This window comes from Melopsittacus undulatus, chromosome 3 (assembly GCF_012275295.1).
Source record: "Melopsittacus undulatus isolate bMelUnd1 chromosome 3, bMelUnd1.mat.Z, whole genome shotgun sequence".
In the NCBI taxonomy this organism is placed as follows: domain Eukaryota; kingdom Metazoa; phylum Chordata; class Aves; order Psittaciformes; family Psittaculidae; genus Melopsittacus; species Melopsittacus undulatus.
Genome location: NC_047529.1, coordinates 19500663 through 19522518, shown reverse-complemented (window position 1 = coordinate 19522518; position 21856 = coordinate 19500663). Strand labels below are relative to the sequence as shown.

The window sequence follows — 21856 nt, the reverse complement described above, 5'->3', positions numbered from 1 at the left end:
CCGAGAAGCGGAGCTGGCCGCGGGGCTGTGCGGAGCGGCGGCGGGCGCGGAGCGGGCACTGCAGAGCCGGCAGAGCTCCGGGTGCAGCGCCCGAGCCTAGCCGGAGAAAGGGGGGCAGCCGGGCGGGGGGGGGGGGGGGACGACGATGCTAGTTGGCTGGGGGGGAGGGAGGAGAGAGTGGGAAAAAAAGAGAAAGAGAAAAAAAAGGCAAGGACCCCCCCCCACACACCCTCTTCCCTCCCCTTCCCGGTCCCTTCCAGCCCCGGCACACACACACACATCCGCACACACACACCCCATTGATCAATATTTGGCTGTCTTGCTGCAACTTGCTGCAGTCTTTTAAAGGAGTAGTAGAGAGAGAGGGAGAGAGAAAGGGGAACTGACAGGAAGGGGTAAGGAGCTACACATGTCACATGTGCTTTCTAAGACGGCCAGGAGCATCTGCAGGCTGGATCTGGTGGAGGATGCTGCGGCAGGTGATACACAGAGGGCTCCAGTCGTTTTTCTACAAGCTGGGCTTATTCGTGAGCAGGCATCCGGTGTTTTTCCTCACTGTGCCCGCAGTCCTGACCATCATCTTCGGCTTCAGCCTGCTCAACCGCTTCCAGCCTGACACTGACCTGGAGAGCCTGGTAGCCCCCAGCCACAGCCTGGCCAAGATCGAGAGGAGCTTAGCCAGCAGCCTTTTCTCCCTCGATCAATCCAAAAGCCAGCTCTATTCGGACTTGCACACCCCGGGGAGGTATGGCAGGGTGATTCTCCTCTCCAAACCCGGAGGCAATATTTTGCACCAGGCTGATGTGATCCTGCAGATCCACCGAGCCGTGCTGGAAATGAAGGTGAACTACAAAGGCTATAATTATACTTTTTCCCATCTGTGTGTGTTGAGAAATCAGGATAAGAAATGCGTGCTGGATGATATTATTTCAGTGCTAGAGGATCTGAGGCAGGCTGCCCTCTCCAATAAGACAACAGCCAGGGTGCAAGTGAGCTATCCCAACACTAAATTAAAGGTATGCTCTTACTGCATGCTTTTGCCAATTAAAGAGGCAGCACTTCATTTCTTGTCCTAAACAGCAAAGAGAAATATAATCATATCTATCTCTCTATCTCTAAATGTGTGTGATCTGGGCTTTCCTCGGGAAGCAGCTGAAATCGGTGCCTTGCTATTGTTCTCTCCGAGGAGGGAGGGAGGGGGAAATGTACGCTAACCATCCAGGAGAAGCAGGGAGTGAACAGCCTCGGAACCGGGAGAGCTTGCAATGCCTTGAAGGGTTAATACAGCGGGGAAAGGGGACAGGAGGTCTGTGTGTGTGTGAGAACTGGGGGTTTGAGATCCCCTTTTCCAGCCCCACTGTCGGGTTGGGATGGTTTCTCTTTAATGTGGCTAGAAAAGTCTTTCCTCAAATGCACAGTTAGATCCTATATCTCCCTCCCTCTGCGAGTGCCATAGGAGCGGCAGGAGGCTTGGGCCAGAAGCAGTTTCAGGTGTCCTGCCTTCTTTTTCTTTACCTGCATGCAAAGAAGGGGAAGGGAGGAGGAATTTTTTTCTCTCAGTGTGATAAGAATTAACTCTGCCGCTGATGGATGGGTTGGAGTTTTGGAACGGAGCCCACCAGCTGGAGGCTTCCAGTGAAGGCGAAACAAGGTAAAAGGTGAAAAAAGTTTCAGTGCTTACAATTAAAAGGATAAATAATTTGGCACAAATGATCTCATGATTTTTTCTCTTGGACACAAGCGCCCACCTGCTTCCCCTTTCATCTGGAGCAATCCAGATCGCCAGGACTAACCTACTATGAGCAAATAAGGTGCAAAGTTTGCAGGTGGCTGCTAAGAAAAAGTTTCAATGAATTATAGAATACCATGCGCAAGAGGCAGGATTTATTTAACGGAGTGTAACAGACTCCTTAGCACACTAGTAGCTCATAGCTCAGGTCACAGGGAAGAGGATATGGTCCTTCTTGGAGCAGAGAGGCTCTTTGGGGTCTCCTATCCTCTTTTTTTCCCCAGGAGTTCCTCAGGAATGAGGGAGGTAGTGCTCTTACAAGAACCGGACAGTTCCTAATGGTTTTTTTTCCTTATTGTTCATATACCAAGAAAAAAGTAAAGCCAGTCCCTGCCCCAAAAGCCAAAACAGAGACATAGATTGATTTTACTGGTCTTTTTAATTCAGTAAAAGGGCCAGGTGGGACAGCTGGGATTTTGTACCCTTGCTCCAGATGTTACAGTAATTGCTTTGTGCAGAGTTGTGACTGTTTGAGTTGAGTGTGTGGAAATGAAAAGGTGTCCTTGCTGCTGCAGGAAAGTCCCCAGTGCAAGGAGTGCTCAGAAACACAAGTTATTCTGGGTTAAATATACTTGCACAAATTTTGTCTTTTAACTTGCTCTGAAGACAACCCTGCTATTGAAGAATTAAAGTGTTTTCTTTACGTTTTGCTTATTTTTAAAGTCAAGATTAAGCTAGTTCGGTGGACAACACTGATAATCTAGACTAACATCATTATAAACCATCTTTTTGCAAAAATAGTCATTCTACTCTCTCAATACAGTTTAATTTTCTTGTGTAGAGACACCCTGACCAAGCTTCACAAAACTAGGATGGGATCACTTGTAATGTGGGAGTTCTTACTAGGAGCATGCATACAACTCCTCCTTTTTTAAATATAAAAGCAAATGAAAAAATAACATGCTCTAGATTTGTGATTTATTGGAATAAAAGTGATCAGTAGATAATTCACACAAAGAAAGGTTTTAGCAAAGCATTGATATCTGACTGAGCGCTGCTGAATACCAGCCTGGCACCTGCAGTTCCCCAGGTAGTTATGTGTCATCTTCTGGATGAAGGAATAAATGCCCTTAAGTATCTAGGTTTGAAGCTGGACAGAGCAGGCAGCTTTCTACCCACTTCTCAGTGAAGGGAGGTAAAGCCACCAAAATCTGCGAGGGCACTTTAGAAAAAAGTTAACAATTATGACCCATTCCTGCAGCTGGGAAGAGTCCTTGGTGTTACTGAGAAACATACTTGAACACAGTTTTTCTTTTCTGGCATGGTAAGGACTCTCTTATGGGACCAGGGTCAGCCCTGAACCTGGGCTGGCCTTAAGTTGTGGTGTGTCCTCAGATACTCACCTGCTCTGGTCTTCTTGGCTCCAGCTGCTGGGGATAAATTACTGCTTTGTATAGATTCACTAGGTCAACTACCAAGAGTTAGGAAGCTGTGCACAAGCGTTTCTTGCTGTCCTTCAAGCCACGGCCAAAATCTTGGTTTAATCCAGGCTCCCAGGATATTTACTGACCCACCTCTCTCTGCACATCTGACCAAAGGCTGTAGAAACCCAGGCCTGTGTTGCTTCCTTTGTGGTATCTAGATGTCTTTAACAAAATATATCTTGGGTGCTGCAGGCACTGGGCTATAGCAGTCTCTGGATGTTCAGCAAAGTGCAACAACCTCTGTGGCTGTAGCTATGAGGGCTTCTTTTCACTTGAGTTGTGACATGAAGAAGTGTTTGTGGTTAAACTTTATGGGTATGAAAACAAGAGGGCCAAATCTGCCTTCCCTTATTCAGCGTGGACTGTTCATCAGTCCACATCCTTGGGAGCTTTCTCAGCTGAATATTCCCACACTACAAGGACTTACCAAGGTCTTCTATGTTGCCTCACTTTCTCAAAGGACAAGTTGGTTGGTTAACAGTGGTAGATTTTGCTCTGCCATATTCTTTTAATAATGGCCTCAGATTGAATAAAATTCTTCTAAGAACACTATGGTGGGTTTACAAACTGTGAAAGTGTCCCAAAGGTGCTTAGTTTGCATCTGACATGGGTCAAGTGTAAACCTGTACTGGTTTGGGAATCACAACGACAACGCTGAGCTGTTCCAACCCCTCTCCTGCTCCATCTGGAAGCTGCAAAAACATCTTGTAGGTTTTTTCTTTCCCTCAGGCTTTGTGAGGAACTTTCACTTTGTCCCTCTTCTCATCTCCTGCTGGAAGCCAAATTAAATGGATTCTCTCAGGTGTGGCTGGCTATGGATGAGCTCTTGCTAGATCTTTCATGGGAACTTCATGGGAGCTGTATGAGCAGGTTTCAGCAAACTGCTCTGGTTTTGAAACAGCTGATATTGGGCTTCAAAATCTAATGAAATTGCTTGGCTTTTCCTAAGAAAATCTGGCTGTGAAGGGTAATGATTGTTTAATCGTTTTTTACTGTAGTGTTGCAGGAGCTTATAGACCTGAATACATCTGTCTTCACTGCCACTCTGTAAGTCAGGAAGTCTTGATCTCTCCACTCACCAGAGGAGCAGAGAGATGGCAGTTACATCCAGAGTGCAGACTGCAGTGTGGTTTCAGATGCCTGAGATGAGTTTAAAATCCACTCTGGCAACAAAGGGGTCACTGTAGGTTAGTTTACTCCTCTGAAAGGCCAGGTGAACCAGGCTGTAGGAAAATACCTGCTCCCACTGCTCTGGGGACTCTGTCTAGCCTTTTCACAGTTACTGCTATGCTACGCTGCAGTCTGCAGCCCAGCCAGAATAGTGACTTGCCCAAGGTCATGCAGATAGACCATGGTGGAGAAGGAAAACAAAGCTGGATGTATGAAGTCTTGATGAAGACTTTTGAAGTAGGTTCCGGAGCAAGATTGCTCATGCTTTCCTCAGCCCAGGCCACAGAAAAAGTATTCATGTGCTTGGGGTCTGGACTGTGCCTTAATCGTGTAGTCTGGGCAAGTCTACACTAAGCACCAATTACCAGTCACCAAACTGTGAAACTGCAAGTTTTGACAAATTCCAGCATAATTTTTGTCAGTTAAGCCTTCCAGGACTGTGCCTAGGCATGACCTGGGAGATAGCCCAGGAAAGGGTCTATTGCAGAGTGTATCTACTCCGTTCTGGGAAAAACAGTGTGCATCTACTTGAAGATGTTGTACCCTGCCCCCAGGGCTGGAATATGGTCTGAAGCACATGTTATTTATTCATATAGACAGAATTATTGATTACATGGGGATTACTTCTTGTGTACCATCTGAGGAAGGAAATGGGGTTTTGACCCTGATTTGCCAATAACCCCAGCAAATTTCCTGTCCTTATCAGGAAAAAACTAAAAAAAGATCACGACAAAGACTGAAAATGCATTCTGAACCCAGAGGGAAAAAAAAAGCATGAAAACTTTTTTTCAGGTATTTCACCTTTTTACTGTTTCATGTTTATTTGCTTAGTTTGTCCAAGAAAGGATAATAACCTACAACTTATCTTTCTGAGATCAGAACAAATATGACAACTGCTGGTTAAAGGAAGACTTTGTAAGCAGATTAGTTTCTGTAATACTGCCTTCAATTAATTAAGTATCAGTCATTTATGAACGCTTGTCTAAACAGCAGCCAATAAAACAGACATCTCTATTACCACATTTGTGATAAACACATCAGCTGGATATTAAATTCCTTCTTAAGCAGAAAAGTTGCTTGCATTCACACAGCATTTTGAAACCGGTAGTTACAGATATGCTACTGGCCAGATACTCAGTTTTCCTCACACTAACAGCTATACTTTTAAATGAGTCTTGCTCTATTTTCTTTCATGGAGATTCTTTCCCACTGCTCTAAGATTAATCCCTCCTTGGATGACTGTGAGGATAGGGCCACTCCTGTGGAATGCAGAGGGTATAAAATGAGAGTCCACCTATATCACGGTAGGCATCTGAGTAACAGAATTATCTGCAAACTGATCATTCCTTCAGTAAATTCTGTTCAAATATGAGATTACTCTGGCTTCAAGGACCAGATGCTTCCTTGAAGGCAATATGGCTCTGTACCCTTTTGGGGTACCCCATCTCCCAGTTCAGACCTGTGGCTCAGGATCCTGTGAAGTACTCTGTGGCAAGCAAAAGCTGCTAAATAAAACAAAATAATAAAACATGAGCCAAGAGAAGATCAGAAGAGGAAGGCTGGAAGCTGCAGATAGTTTTCATCTCAGCTTTTCAGATCAAGACAGACTTGGGCAGGCTGAGCTTGGAGTAGCTGCTCAGCAGCATGAAAGCAAGTGGAAAATATCTGAAGGCAATAGCTTCTTCTGGCTCATAGGTTGGAAAAATTATTTGGAAAAAAATGAATAAAAAGAAAAAAGAGCTTCTTGTTCTTCCAGCTGTGTTTTTGTGCTGTCCTGCAGGACCAGAAAGGGCCTGGAGGGGCTGGTGGAGCTGGTGTCTGTGGCAAGTTAGCTGTGACCTTGCTAGATGTCCCTGCAGCTATCAGCTCTTGAGGACATGATCAGACAGCCTGCCTGCTCCACGTGGGCAAGAAGTGAAATGTCTCCTGCATTTTTAAGAAAAATTCTCTACTCTTTCCTCTGCTTAGTATACATTAGGAAAGATCTTTTTCTTATCTCTGATAGACTAAGTGTTAACATGACCCTCTTGCCTGAAAGGAAGGCTAGACTATGAGCCCTGACCACACCAGGGACACAAAAACAGATTAACCTGTACCAGGACTAGCTATCCCAACATAAACAAACAGCAGAAAGGCAGCAGAAACTCCTCAAAACAAGGGTGGGGTTTAAGGTGCTCTTGTTGCATTGCTGTTCTTCAGTTATGAGCTTATATTTCCTTTCTAGTCTCTGCGGTAAATTCCACCTTCACACCACCAGGCTGTAGACACTGGGTTCCTTGTATGAGGGGCTCATTCCTTCCCATCTAACAGTTGAGAGCAGTGGCCATGTCAAAGACTTCAAGGAAAATATTCTCCACTGATCTCCCAGGTGTCCTTGGTCAGCCACTCCATGCCTTTCCCTCACAGCTGTTCCACTTTTTAGTTTTGTCAGCACTTGCTGGGGGACATGGCCTTTTTTGCTGTGCCAGGCCTTCTGGAGACCTTGCCATGATGTAACAATAAAGAAACAAATGCAAGTTTGGTTGGATAGAGAGAAAAGCAAGATGCAGTTGCTAGCTCCTTCAGTTAATAATGATTCCTCATCACTGTGGATCTGGGATAGATGTCAAGCAATTGCCAAAGGCAGGAAGTCTGGTAGCACTTTGCAATTTTCCTACAATAGCTAATTCTGTAGCCAGGAAAGAAAAAAACAACAAAACCCAAACCTTATTTCCTGTACTAAAAAATTCAGTTAATGTGTGGCAGCGCTTCCGTGTGAGCATCTTCTAATATCCCTATGAAGAGCTCTGCACAGTTGCTATTACAGAATTCATGGTGAAAAAACCTGCTGATTGGTTTTCCAAGAAGGGTGAATTGAGTTGGCAAAATCATGATCTTGCATTTCCAGAGAAAGCTTTTAATTTATGCAGCCCCCAGACTTTGCACACTCCTAGTTCAAACAGTGAGACATGCTGTGCATGGCTGAGACTTGAGCCGAAAAGCAGCTTTAAATACAGATGAAACAAAGTCTTCAATAATGTAGGAAAGCAGGTGCTGGGTATGATGGAAAAGAGAGGGAAAGACAATGTGAGGCAGAAAAGGAAAGGAAAGCTGTAAAATCTCTTATACCTCTGTTGCTCACTGTGTTAGCCCTGTTCTCTGTTTTCCTATCTACCACTGTGTATCACTGTGCAAGATTCCCATGCAAAGAATAGATAGTAAAGTTCTTGATAGTGGGGCTGTGAAGCATCCTACAAACGGATTGAGAAATGACAGGGCATCTGAGCATTGCAGAAATGATCACCTGAAGTGGCACATATTGCCAGAGATTCACTGGGTGTAAATTGCCTCACTTTTACACTGGTTGGGCCATTTGGGAATAGGAACTTTGGGTAAAGTGCATGGAGATCTTTGAAGACACTATCAAGTGTGATCTGGTGACAGAGAGGGGGGATTTCCAGCTAAAAAGAATAAAGGATCAAAGACAAACTGTGAATAGTTTGTTAGTTGCCAGCTCTCCTAAGGCACAGAAATTCTGTTGAAGAATGTTTCAGTCATTAGCCCTGCTCACATGGTGGTGGGTAATCCTTTCACAATGCTAGTTCTGCATGCCCAGCAGCAGCTTGGTGAGACACTGGACAGCCCTCCCACAGCTGTGAGTCTACCAGATCAGCTTTCCTTCCTGGTTTTATGATTTGACACCAAACGTGCCCTCCTCCAGCCTACTCTTGCTGCGACCACAGACAGGAAGCTGCAGGGGGGATCGTGAGTTGTGGGACTGGCATGTCACTAACTGCCTAATGCAGTTAGGTTTTGGTCTGATAATGACCTATAACTAAGATGGAAAAAGCCAGTCAGCACCAGAGTGGTACAGGGTTTCCTGAATATGTATGATGGCAAATGTTTTGGAGTCTGCCAGAATAACTATTCTTTAAAAAATAACAGTTGCACAAGGCCTAAAACCTGCTTGTCTGAGAAGGCAAAGAACAGTCCTGCCTATGTGTCCCACGCCTTTGAAAGCAAAGCACACTGAAGAGAATTTAGTTTCATTGCAGCCCACCTATGTAGGGCACACAGTTGGGATTAAAGATCAAGCTCATAATGGGCCAGTCTACAACTAATTTCTTTGTGCTGTTGGTGGGAGACCTGGGAGGTGGCACTGAATATCTCCACAGGGGATCCTGAACACCTAATGTATATCCTCCCACAACATATAGGGAACATAAACAGCACTTATAGGACTGGTTCATTGGACACCTAAGTGTGCCCAAGTTAAGTACCTAAGCAAGACAAAAAAGTTGCCCTTGTGTAAGACAGGGTTTTGCTTTTCTTACACCTTGCATAGTTGTTTCCACCAGCATTATACAAGTGTTGTCAGTCTGATAGGAAGGTGTTATTCTTACCACACACATGGAGTATTTTTTCATGTGTAGACAGTTTCACCCTTTATGGGTGCTATGAGTCCAAAGTGGCCATGGAACATTTTGCTGCTTCTGTGCTAAATCACATATTGCCTGTGCTAAGTCATGCACTTACCTATGGTGCATGTAGCGCCAGCCCACAAAATTTCAGCTGAATTTTTTCTATCAAAAGTTACAATACTCTTAAAATCAAAAGAATCTGTGAAGCAATGTCTACTTTGCCCTTAATTCTGCCTTGGGGGAAAAAAAGAAAAGGGCAGTTTCATTATGAGACGACCCTAACAAAATTATTCTATTCTTATTTTTTTATTTGAATGTTTTTAATTTTTAATTTATTTGAAATAATATTTCCTTCAAAGTATTATTTCTAAATTGTTTGCAAAATATTTTGCTCTTACATTATACATTAGATTAGAAAATAAAGGAGAAAACCAAAAGTTACTTGAAAAGGAAATGTTTTCCCATGTTCGAGCTTTGGAGAAGGAGACATCACACTGAAAATTACATAGAAATGAAGTCACCTCACCAGCTCTGCCTGGCAGGATCCTGCATGGCTGAGGACACAGCCCACATGCTGTGGACACAAATGTGTCCCACAGGGTGCTCTCTCTCTTGTTAATGTAATTTTTCATTGCAGACAATGGGCCACATGTTAATGGACCAAATTATAGAATCATAGAATAGTTAGGGTTGGAAAGGAACTTAAAATCATCTAGTTCCAGCTCCCTGCCATGGGCAGGGACACCTCACACTAAACCATATCACCCAAGGCTTCATCCAACCTGGTCTTGAACACTGCCAGGGATGGAGCATTCACAACTTTCCTGGGCAACCTGTTCCAGTGCCTCACCACCGTTACAGTAAAGAATTTCTTCCTTATATCCAATCTAAACTTCCCCTGTTTAAGTTTCAACCCATTACCCCTTGTCCTATCACTACAGTCCCTGACGAAGAGTCCCTCCCCAGCATCCCTGTAGGCTCCCTTCAGACACTGGAAGGCTGCTATAAGGTCTCCATGAAGCCTTCTCTTCTCTTCTCCAGGCTGAACAGCCCCAACTTTCTCAACCTGTCTTCATATGGGAGGTGCTCCAGTCCCCTGATCATCCTCATGGCCCTCCTCTGGACTCGTTCCAACAGTTCCATGTCCTTTTTATGTTGAGGGCACCAGAACTGCACACAATACTCCAAGTGAGGTCTCACAAGAGCAGATTAGAGGGGCAGGATCACCTCCTTCGACCTGCTGGTCATGCTCCTTTTGATGCAGCCCAGGATACGGTTAGCTTTCTGGGCTGTAAGCGCACACTGCAGCCAGCTCATGTTCATTTTCTCATTGACCAACACCCCCAAGTCCTTCTCTGCATGGCTGCTCTGAATTTCCTTTTTGCCCAACCTGTAGCTGTGCCTGGGATTGCTCCAACCCAGGTGTAGGACGTTGTACTTGTCATGGTTAAACTTCATGAGGTTGGCATCAGCCCACCTCACAAGTGTGTCAAGGTCCCTCTGGATGGCATTCCTTCCCTCCAGCATATCAACTGAATCACACACCTTGGTGTCATCGGCAAACTTGTTGAGGGTGCACTCAATCCCACTGTCCATGTCACCAACAAAGATGTTGAACATGGCTGGTCCTAACACCCACACCTAAAGGACACCATTTGTTACTGATCTCCAGCCGGACACTGAACTGTTGACCAAACAACTCTTTGCATGTGGCCATCCAGCCAGTTCTTTATCCACCGAGTGGTCCACCTATCAAATTGGTGTCTCTCCAATTTAGAGACAAGGATGTTGTGAGGGACATTGTCGAATGCTTTGCACAAGTCCAGGTAGATGATGTCAGTTGCTCTACCCCGTCCATCAGTTCTGTAGCCCCATCATAGAAGGCCACCAAATTGGTCAGGAAAGATTTCCCCCTAGTGAAGCCATGCTGGCTGTCACCAAGCACCTTGTTGTTTTTCATGTGCCTTAGCATGCCTTCCCGGAGAGTCTGTTCCAAGATTTTACCAGGCACAGAGGTGAGACTGACTGGTCTGTAGTTCCCTGGGTCATCCATTTTCCCCTTCTTGAAAATGGGGGTTATATTTCCCTTTTTCCAGTTTTTGGGAACTTCACCTGACTGCCATGATTTTTCAAATATGATGGCCAGTGGCTTTGCAACTTCATTTGCCAGCTCCTTCAGGACCCATGGATGGATTTCTTCAGGATCCTCCCTTCCAGTTGATCATCTCTTCCAGTTTTCCATGCAGGTTTAGTTTGCAGACCAATTTGCAATTCATTAAGAAGAAAAAAAGATGCTGTTAGCAGTACTTCATTATGCAATGCAATCTCTAGTGTGACAGGACCTGTGACTCAAATATAAATCACTCTTTTCCTATTTTCCAGGATGGTTTCTTAGAGTAGATTTTGATTCGTTAAGAAAAATACATTAACAAATTCATTACTGAGCAGATGCAACGTAGAAATATTCGTATGTATTTTTCTCCTGAAAATCGACGCTACAGTTTGATCATGTTGGAATCATAGAATCATAGAGTAGTTTGAGGTAAGGAGAAAGGAGGTTCTTGCCTCCTGTCCTACTGAATGAGTTTTTATTCACAAATAAATACAAAGCATCCTCCAAAAGAGATTGCACCACATAGACTTTTAGAATCAGATTACAAACTTCTTCAGCAGAGAGAGTATGGTAATAAATGCTGTGCTAGTATTTGTGTTTTTTGTTGGGTTTTGGGTTGGTTTTTAAGTAATATTAATTTTCCTGTCTGTAATAGATTTTCCATCCACACATAAAAAACATTGGTCACCCAGTGGATGCATGACATAGTTGTTATCATTGTAAATTGCATAGAAAGTTGGCACAGCAGCAAAGAAACATGAACATTTCTGAATATTTACAAATGTCTCTCCAGTCCTTTTTTTCCCCAGGCTTCAAATTAGCACAAGTATTAGGTTTTAGGTATACACCCTAACATAAATTTCATAAGCTTGACAAGCTTAAGAGTTCCCCTGTTCTCATAAAGCATTTGATGTGGTTTTTTGAGAAGAATTAAGAAAAAAAAAAGGCTTTTTTTTTCCCTAGAGAAATAAAGCTTGTATCTTGAAACCTTTTACAATCTTCTTGCCTCTAGTAGAAGATTCTGGTGATGGGAGAAAGAGGAGGACATCATTGAAGGGAAATTTATTTTATATAAATGCTAAATACTGTAATTGTTTATGTTCAGTGGTCTTTTCATCAGAATATTCACCTTGAAAGGAAAGTTTAATGCAGGTTATGACATGACAGGTAATGTCACTGCTTAACAGATCAGACGAAAGCTCCTTTAGGAATGATTCTGATACATCTCTTATGGAAAACCCAATTACTCTTTGAAACAGTAAAAATGACAAGGAAAATAAAACAGAATAGGTCATTTATCACTTCCTTTAGAACAGTTAAATAAAAAGTAACCAAGACAGAGAATAGCCCAGAATGAAACTCAGAGAAAGTCTACTGCATTTTTAAACCATTTGAACTGGGTTTTCCTATAGCTTCTTCAATGAAGATACAATGGACAGAAAAGACAACATCTCAGATGCTGTTCTGTGAAGGAGCAGATTGGGGTGTGGGATGGTGATTTTGGTGCAGGACCACATATATTCAAGAATATTCAAGAATTCATGTTCTGCCCTGCCTCAGATCCTTTTCACTACATTGATTTTCCCATCATGAAGGAGTGCTGTGGTGCTGCTGGAGAAACTCAGTCAGAGAGCTGTTGGAGTTTTATGGGCAATCTCATGCCTCTTCTGTGTAACATCAAGAGGTCAAAAACATAAAAGGTTTATAAGGTCAGTTTAAACCCATTCCTTGGCCTATGCAGGATTATGAGGAAATCTTAATAGAAAAATTAATTCAGATTGGCTTGGATTAGCAATCAGTCATGTAGACTGGAAACTGGCTGAGAGGTTGTAAACGAAGAACCATGATAAACGGTAATGTAACAAGTTTATGGAAGGTATCTTGCAGGGTATCTGGAGAATTTGTGTTAGGTCTGGTCTCATCTAACATCTCTATTAATTATCGGGAAGTGGAATTGAATTGCACAGGAATGAAATTCACAGATAATATTAAACAAGGAGGACATGTCAGCAGCAGCTGAGTCAGAAAATTTACACAGACAGAACCTGAGCAGTTAGAAACCTCAACAGAAAATAAAACCATTTTCTGAAGTTTTGTTTACATTCTGGTCCTCAAAGGGCAGTCTAGTGTCATCCCTTGAGACAGTTCCTGTTAGCTGAGTTTTGTGAATGTCAAATTAAAGATGCAGTTCTTAAATGATATGACCAAAGTCAAAGAAAAGTTGATGTTAAAGCTGAGATTTTGCAACTCCCACAGAAAGGGCACTTAGTTATACTTCTGGCTCTGACACTGCTTTGCAAGTATGGACATTTCAGTACTTGGTGTTCTTCATCCTTCACCTTCTTGCAGATAGAGTTCTGCAGGTCAAAGACAGCTCCATATGTTGAGTTTGAACAGTGCTTTGGAGGTTGTAAATGATATGATAAATAATCCGTGAAGCCTTGATAGGCTATAGTTTTGGCTTGATCCTTCTGTTATCTTTCTAGAATTAAATCAGTCAGCTTCTGGAGCATTGTGCTGTGTGGATTTCGAATGGGTCAACCTTGAACTTGTTTTGCCATGTTGTGCCTCATCTGATTGTTCCCCAGCACTTCAAATTCTAATATCTTCAGACCCCTAATTTCACAGATTGGCTCCATTTTATCCCTGTTGAGTATTGTCATTCACTAACTATATTCTGGTTGTTCCAGGGGAAAATTCCCATAACAAGCAGTCTTAAACTCAGTTGAGCAGGACAGTTACAAAATATTCAACTGAATCATTTCTACTATTTTCATTCAAACTTGAGTGTGATTGCAGACCAAGTCTCTAGGAACAGGTTGGTGATGTTTGCAAAATGGATTGTGGAGTCAGGCCATTTTTCCTCCTCTTCTTGACAAACATCTACAGCAGTGGGGTATTTGCTGCAGTAGATGTTTCCTAGTCTGGTCTTCAGAGTCAATCTGTGGCCCTGCCCTGCCGTTGAGGGTCTATGATGTAGCAGCTGTGGATGCTCATGCAGAAATTTATAATTGGAATACTCATCCAAAAGATGGGGTAGATTTCTTCTAATTTGGGCTCTCATATATTCAGCACCTCATCAAAACTGGGCCAGATGTGCAATGAGAGGAGGGAAGGGTGAACCTCCAGAAGCAATGCATTTCACTTTTTCTAAACAACTACATTAGAAGAGGGTGAACTCACCCTTCAGAGACATCACGGACCAGAGAAAGAATGTTAAAGGTTAAAATTAGATAAGTGATTTTATTAGATAAATAAAATGAATCCCACCATACACTTATTCAAATCACATGCTAAAAAAAAAAAAAAAAAACAAAAAACCCTAGTTCCATGGAATTTCCATAAGCATGGCAATATGCTAAGTATGGAAATATTTATAGAAAAGACTTATGTCATGTGAAGCATTTCTAAATGACCTAGGGAATAATCTACATTTGAACTGACAGGAGAAAAAACTTTTCAGAATAATTTCATGGGAAAAATCCAGGCTTCTTCCCAAGTCCTTTGCAGCTTTGTCTCACACCAAACCTCTGAATTTTTATGAATTATTATTAGATAGTTGCCAAAGAACTAAAATACATTCATCTGAATAAGGAATTTGCTTCCACTGAAGGAACCGGAATTAAATGCCATCCTCCTACAAAATAGATTGCCAGATATTGGCAGTTTATTGCAGCAATGAGACTGAGATTTTGTAGAGTGCTCAGAAACAAATGCAGTGGTTTTATCATCTGGAAATGCTTTACTATCTGATTACTGTTTGGCTTACTTTGTCAGAGTTTTTCCCTAAGTATTTATTTGCTTGAAAGCCAAAGGTAGCTAGATACCCTGAGGTCCCACCATCTGCAGCACTTTTGTTTCAAAATTAGAAGTCCAATCCTTCCTTTTCTGATAGAAACAAACCCTTTCCAAATAGTTTATACTGGTAGAAACTGAAAAATCACTTCACACTCCAGGGGACTTTGAAAGGCTTTTTTAAAAAACATGTACTACATTAAAGTAACTGTAAAACACCTATTTGGGAAAATAAAGTTTTGATGTCTCACAGGGAAAAGTCTCAGATAAGCTGAAAAAGTGGTTGTTATTATTATTACTATTATTTACAATTAATATGCTACATTTCTCCAGAAGTATTTATACACAGTAACTAAATATTCATGTTGATATCTTGAACTCATTTGTAACAATAGCACTACATTAATATATAAATCTAGAAACACATATAATTTACCTTAAGCATTTAATGAAGGTACTTAAATTAGGGGTTGGGACATCGTAGGATTCGAAAAGAGTACGAATGAAATTCACTGTACTGAAAATCAAAATCACCCTCAGGAAGTGCCCATTTTTTAATTCTCCTCGAGCAAGCAGCCTGATAGTCCTTGCATATCTATCCTTGCATGTTTGGTTAAGCATCCTGACCCAGGACCTTAGAGCCTAACTTCTGACTTTTCATGGTTTGTGTCTTCTGGCTGAAAAGGCACATCCAAGTCAGAAATTCTGCTTGAAGTTACTAGCTAACATGTACTCCCAGAACAGGACAAATACTCAGCTGTGAAATACAGCTACCTTGAGGATGAAGCTATTCAGGTGTTACGTAGCTGACACCACTGCAGAACTTTGGGGTTGGAGCACAGGAATCAAAGAAACCCTCTGCCAGCTGGCAGCAAGGAGGGGATTAAATCTTTCTCTATCTTTTTTCTTCTTTCCTTTCCATTGAGTTTGCATAAACCTGGATTATTTTCCGATTCATTTCACCACATGCCACAGGAACTGCTGCTCCCAAGCTTGGCAGGGAGGAGGTGTAGGCTCAAGGGGAGGGAAGAGACCTCTCCTTTGGCAGCATCACCAGTTCACACTGTGAAATACAGTGACTAAAGGAACTCTAATGCCTGATGGGAAGATCTTTGGAGCACAGGTAGCTTTCTCCAGCTGTGTGTTTGCACAGCACTTTGCACAGCAGTGTCCTGGGCCATGCCAGAACTTCACTAGTCATTATGGTGTGGACTGAGACCTCAATATCTGCTCTACCTTGTGTGGATCCTTCCAGGCTTCTCAGCACAAAGGCTGCGTCAAGATGGATTGTCTCCAGCATGTGGAGCTTGATCAGTAGCTGTTGGTAGCAATTCCCATAATCTGTAGATGAAGGTTTTGGGCTGATGCAAATTTTTAAGGTTATTGTGCACTGCTTAGCATTTGTTTATCATTGCAAACATGGTCTGTGCAGACAGAGACAGCAAGAGGCACTCTCCCACAGAATATGGTTAAAGAAGCAAAGCTGGGCTTTGTAGTGTTATCAGACTTCCAGTGGGAGAGCTCTCTAGTGACAGGAGGCATTGAGAAGCCCAAAGTGGAAATGTTACCATGAGCTTTATTTTTTTGCCTGGAATAAGAATTGAAGAAAACACGTTAAGAGAATCACACATGACAGCACCTTCATCTCTGTGGGTGACTAAGAACCTAAAAGTGTATCATGAAGAGCACATGTTACAAGGTGATCTTGAGACAGATTTTATAAACATAAAAACTGCCCACTGGTGTTCATATATGGGGGTGAAAAATCTCTTTGAACATACTGAATTCAAAAGTACCTTGGGTAGGAGTCAGCTATCTCTTATGCAGATCCAGAACCCCAGCTTCTGTTATGTTTTAATGCGTAAGTACAGGCCTACTTAAATGCCTCTTTCCCACTCCCACTTTCCAAATTCTCATTCAACATTATTAAAGAAAAAAAAAAGAGGAAAAAATATCTGAAGCTAGACATTTTTTTGGCTCTCTCCAGCTAACAAATGGCCAAATTCATTAAAAACCAGTGTGTGCTGGAGGGAAGAGGGTGATGCTTTAGGGTAGAGAAATTGCTTCACAGTGCCAAATTTGAGATTAAAAAAAAAAAAAAGAGAGAGAAAAAACTGACTAATTATCTCTTTAAAAGGAGGAATATTCAGCTGGGAGTGTTAAGTGTCCTTAACTGTATCGGTTTCTGTATCGGTATGCACTGACTTGCTTTATCTCATTGAGCACTGCGAGAGTGGAAGCTCCTGATAGGACTTTGGTAAGGGCACAACAGTGCCTTGCATCTGAAGGCTGAGCATAGTTAACCTGCAAACTGCTTAGCTGGAAGTTAACCTCCAAACCACACTAGCCCCTAAATCTTGCCATATTGTGCCTGGCTCCTTGTCTGATTCTCCATTATTTCTTTTCTTCTTGCCTTTGATAAAACATTATTGCAGCATTTTAGTACTTTGGCTGCTGGTCCCCAGAGAAACCAGGAAGAGCAGAGGTAGAAAATTAAAGAGATGTTTGCCAACATAAAATATAATTTAAAAAGAAAAAAGCACTCTTTCCTGTGTCATTATTGAAACTTCAGATTGTAAGAGCTTAAATGATTCTTGTGGATCTACTTTACTCCTCGCTTTTTATTCTCTGCTTATTATTTTTTAACATTTCCTTTAGATGGAGTAATAAAACCAGACAAATTCAACTCCTTTTTCTTCCTGCCAGGTTTTCTTTCTAATTCTTGTGTGTATTGAACTTCAGGTGGTGTAGAGAAAACAATTAGAAGAGGTACACAGTGGGATGCAGACAAAGCAAGAAGGCCTAGAGATCTTCCAGTGAAAACCTGTGGCCCATTTTTAGAATTTCCTTTTAGGGACAATTACTGGATCTCATTCTCATTCCAAAAACCCTTCAGCTTGGGCATAAGAAGTGTGTGGTGAAATTTTGCAAATGACTTTCTGCTTTTCTGCCTTTATTTATTTATGTTTGTTTATTTATTTATGCATTTTGTTGATATGGAAAGAAGAAGAGAAAGGAAGTTTGATTCTTTTCTGTTGTCTTTCTTACTTCACTTTAAGAATTAGATTCTTGTTTATCCTATAACTTCATGGTCTTCACAAAAAGGCTTTAGGATTGGATGCCTCACAAGAGACAGGAAGCATTTGGGTTGAATGTTGTTCTGTTTATTCACATTTGGAAAAAGCTGTGACCCTCTTGAGATAAGAAAACTCCCTTGGTTTTCACAGGGGTGCAAGATAGCTTTAACTCATCAATCTTTCTTGTTTTTTGTGGTTAATTTCATTCTAATCCCTGCATTTCTGAGAAGGATTTCTTTGTTAAAAAACGAACAGTTGCATTCTTTCTCCCCCTTCCCTGAAGCTCATTTCATGTTTTTGTTTATTGAAGAGCTGAAAAATCCACAATAACTATGAGTCTCTCAAAGGCATCTTCCAGCCATGTCACAGAAGACACTTTGTTGGTGTGTTGTGGTTTAGAAATGCACAGAGACTGAAAATTGGGTTTAATGGGCCACTAGCCTGCACTGAAAACACATTTCTTGTCTTTTCACACTCTTTGTAATTTTATTCCTTTCCTTTGAACATTTCTAACACTGAGTTTTAGCTGTGGATGAAATCAGAATTAATATGGAGTATTCATTAATAGAAAGTGTTTATGCTATAGATTCCTAGAGTTTACAAAAAATGAGAGATGGTAAATGTGTTCTTCATGCACATGCCTGCATATGTGTGTTTAACTTTATATATCCAAGTATTGGTGTTATATATACAAATATTGGTGCATCTCCTTGAGGCATTCCTATCTCCTTAGTGATACCTTTCTACATTTCATCTTGGCACAAACAAAATCATTTGGGATGATCAGTAGCTGTACACAAGACCACAAAGACAAGCACAAGAAACCACTTACCCATAAGTCAGTTTCCTGCTCCTTTCTAGATATGAGACAGAGCTGGAGTTATTCATGCAACCCTCTCTGTTTTCCCTCACTGCTGCATCATGTTGACCTGTTACAGGGCACTGGGGACAACCCAGAGCTGGGGATGGGGTTTGAACCCTCCTGTGCTCTATGGTTCCCTACACACAGGGTTATAGCAGCACACTACAGCATGCAGGGATTAAAAACCAGATGTCCAGGAGTGGGCAGACACAAGCAGGATAAAATAACTTGTTACCCAGCCTGAAGTGTCACTTTTTGGGTGAAAATGCTTGAAATTTCCTGTTCTTCTGTTGGCGTGTTGAGGGGAAGGTCATTTTAGGGTTGAGTTACTGCAGCTCTGCTCAGTGCTACTGTATGGCCTGGGGTCCTGCAGGGAGGTGGGAAGGAGGAATGTTGAAGGGGGATGGGAAGGCAATGACCACTGAAGCAGGGACTGCAGTGCAGTGACTCCTGAACAGGGCTGTGCTTGTCTGCTGCCACCGACAAGGCAGCACAGTGCATAGGAGACACAGATCTGCTCTCTGCAGCAGGATGTCTAAGCAGCTTTACTTCCATCTGCTTTTTCCTGCCCTCTTTCTGGGTGGTCAGGTTGCAATGAGAACTGCTACTTTATGACCTCTCATCCTGTACTTTCTCCCCCTCTCACACTCCTTTCCACACTGCCAGTCTCTTCAGGGCACTGCATCCGATACACCCATTTTTATTTTACAGTTACAACAGACTTCACTTCTTTTGCATCCCTGACTACTTTCTTGCTGCACAACTCCCCCCACAAAGCACACTTCCCTTTTGTTTAGTTTGGCCACAGCCATCCCTTGGACAGAGGAAACCATTCTAGTCTTCAGTGACTTTTTCCACTGTTGTCCTCCATCCCGGAGGATTTAGGGGCTAAATGCAGACTGAAATTTTGCTCTGTAATATCAGTGAACGTCTACTGGCAGGGACAGGCTGTGAAAAGCAGAAGGCTGAGTCCAAGGCAGCCACCTCGAGTGCTTTTGATCCTGGACAGGACAGAGCACAAACTCTAAGGACAATATAGAGTGGGGAGGGAGCTGCAGCTCTGTGGCTGCAAGAAACAAGAGGACAGCAGTATTTTAAAACCTAACCTGACAGATTTATACACCCAGGCTTACCTATAACTTGAAAGGTCCTGCTGACACAAATCTCCTGTGGAGCTTGTGTCACCGACAGCAAGTTGTGTTGAGCCACCCAACTTCCCCTCCTCCTGAGTAAACCATCAAAGCAAACTGCTTTCTGGGACCCATCCCACAGGGCAGGATGCAGCCACCAATTCACCTGCCTGAACTGTCAGTGCCAAAGCTATTTTACTGCTGTGCTTGTGACCTTGCTCCTGATGGAAGGAGACAATAGCCAGCTGTGCCCCAACCGTACCTCTCAGTGGTTCTCTTTGTGCTGTCTGTAACCCCCCTATCTTCCAGCAATACCCTTCCCCACCCAGGAGAGGTGTTTAACCACAGCTAACACAGCTGTTACTCTGCAGCTTCAAGGATACCTCTGTGTCCTTGGGTGCATGGGTGTCATTTAGGACAGCTGGGAACAAAGCTGGGCTGGAAGTGAACTGGACAGTAAATATCCCAGAAAGGTAGCCCAGAAAGGTGGTAGAATCCCCATCCCTTGAAGTGTTCAAGGTCAGGTTGGACAGGGGTTTGAGTAACCTGTTCTAGTTGAAGATGTCGCTTTAAAGGTCCCTTCCAACCCAAACCATTCTGTGATTTTATGAAAACCTGAGGGGTTAATAATGAAAGAACAAAGTGGGAAAGAACACTCAGAAAGACAGCATGCTCAGCTCCTTCACAAAGAAGAGCTCTCTAATAGAAATCACACTTTGCTATTGCACTCTTATGAATTCCTCTATAATTTGATTTACTTGGAAGGAAAAGATCTGTGCTAAGAACATTTCTCTTATTCCCTGTTATTAATCATAGATTATATAAGTCCCTTGAAATACTTTTCTTTTGTTCTTGTCTCTTTTCAAATTACCAGATCAAAAAAGCAGAAAACCAAGGCAATAAGGGAAAGGAGCACGGACCCAGACTCATCAGAAAGAGCTCCCAGATGGTTCTGGTTGCCTTTTGGATGCTCTAGGTGCACATCACACTAGAGATCCTTTATTTCCCTCAGAAAGGAGCTCAAGGTCTGAATATGTCTAACCTGCAGGACATGGCGGTGAAGAGGCAAAAGTGAGCCAGGAATGACAGTGACACATCAGCTAGTTTTGTTTGTATTTGGCATTGAAAGTGGGTTAATAGCTCTTAACTTCTTAGCCTGATAAAAGCTAGGATCGAGTCTTAAGTGGTCTTATACCTCTGCTGTAAATGGAGAGGTCAAGTCTGGTTTTGACCTGTACCTTAGTATATGGCGGATCATCTTTTAGATGTGCTTGACTCTTTCTACTGACTATAAAATAAATTTTCTTGATTAGCTGGTGAGCTGAACCTCATCATTTCCGGATAGCTGGAAATAACTGATTTGCTCTTTATTGCAGCACAGACATAGAGGATTGTTTCCTTGGTAGCTTCTCATCACCACTTTCATACATTTTATTTTTGCTGAGGGAACAGCCCACATGACCATTACTGTATCACTGATCCCGGAGAGCTGAGGTGCACTTTCACCTCAAATGTGCTGCCCTGGGGCTCATTTGTGCCAGATTCTCTCTCCATTGCTGACCTATACAGAATAGCTACATAGGGACAAGTACAACAAACAGTCCAATGTGCATGCAAGAGCACCTATGCATCTCAGAGGGCAGGAAAACTGCTGTGTTCTCATGTGTGACTGTTTGAAAGAGATGCTTCAGAAATTTTTGGCAATTGGTGGCTGTGTAATAGGGATTGACTGGTATAAGTTCTCCATGCATAACTATATGAGGGACAGGCACAGAGAAATTGGTTCAGTTGGGGAGAAAATAATCTCTCTTCGAAGTTTTACCATGAGGCTGAAGGGAGGCAGGCACAACCCAATGTATTGAACCTTAAAGGAAAGGGGATTTCTATCTTTTTGTTTGTTTTTTAATTTTGTTTTACCTTGAACACTTGAGGTGAACTAAAACAACTGACTACACCCTAACCTCTGTAGGTTTTAGTGTAATGCTTTCTAGGACCCACATTTGATAGAGTATGAATGTCCTTATCACAGGGAGAAACAACTGCATTGATCTCGTTAGGATCTTTACCACACAACATATTTTGACAGATAATCCTGG

The 21856-nt window shown here is 42.5% G+C and overlaps 1 protein-coding gene across 3 annotated transcripts in view; it reads left to right on the top strand.

Annotated features, from left to right (window-relative positions):
* Positions 1–251: 251 nt before the first annotated feature.
* Positions 252–21856, top strand: part of PTCHD4 (patched domain containing 4) — an 86740-nt gene continuing 65135 nt past the window's right edge. For 2 of the 3 annotated variants that reach the window (XM_005146434.2, XM_005146435.3), the window contains exon 1: positions 252–842. In XM_005146434.2, coding sequence (XP_005146491.1) covers positions 417–842 — 426 coding nt within the window. In that variant the 5' untranslated portion in view covers positions 252–416. Of the gene's footprint in view, positions 1017–21856 lie in introns of all 3 variants that reach the window. The other variant, XM_005146433.2, reaches the window with a different exon arrangement.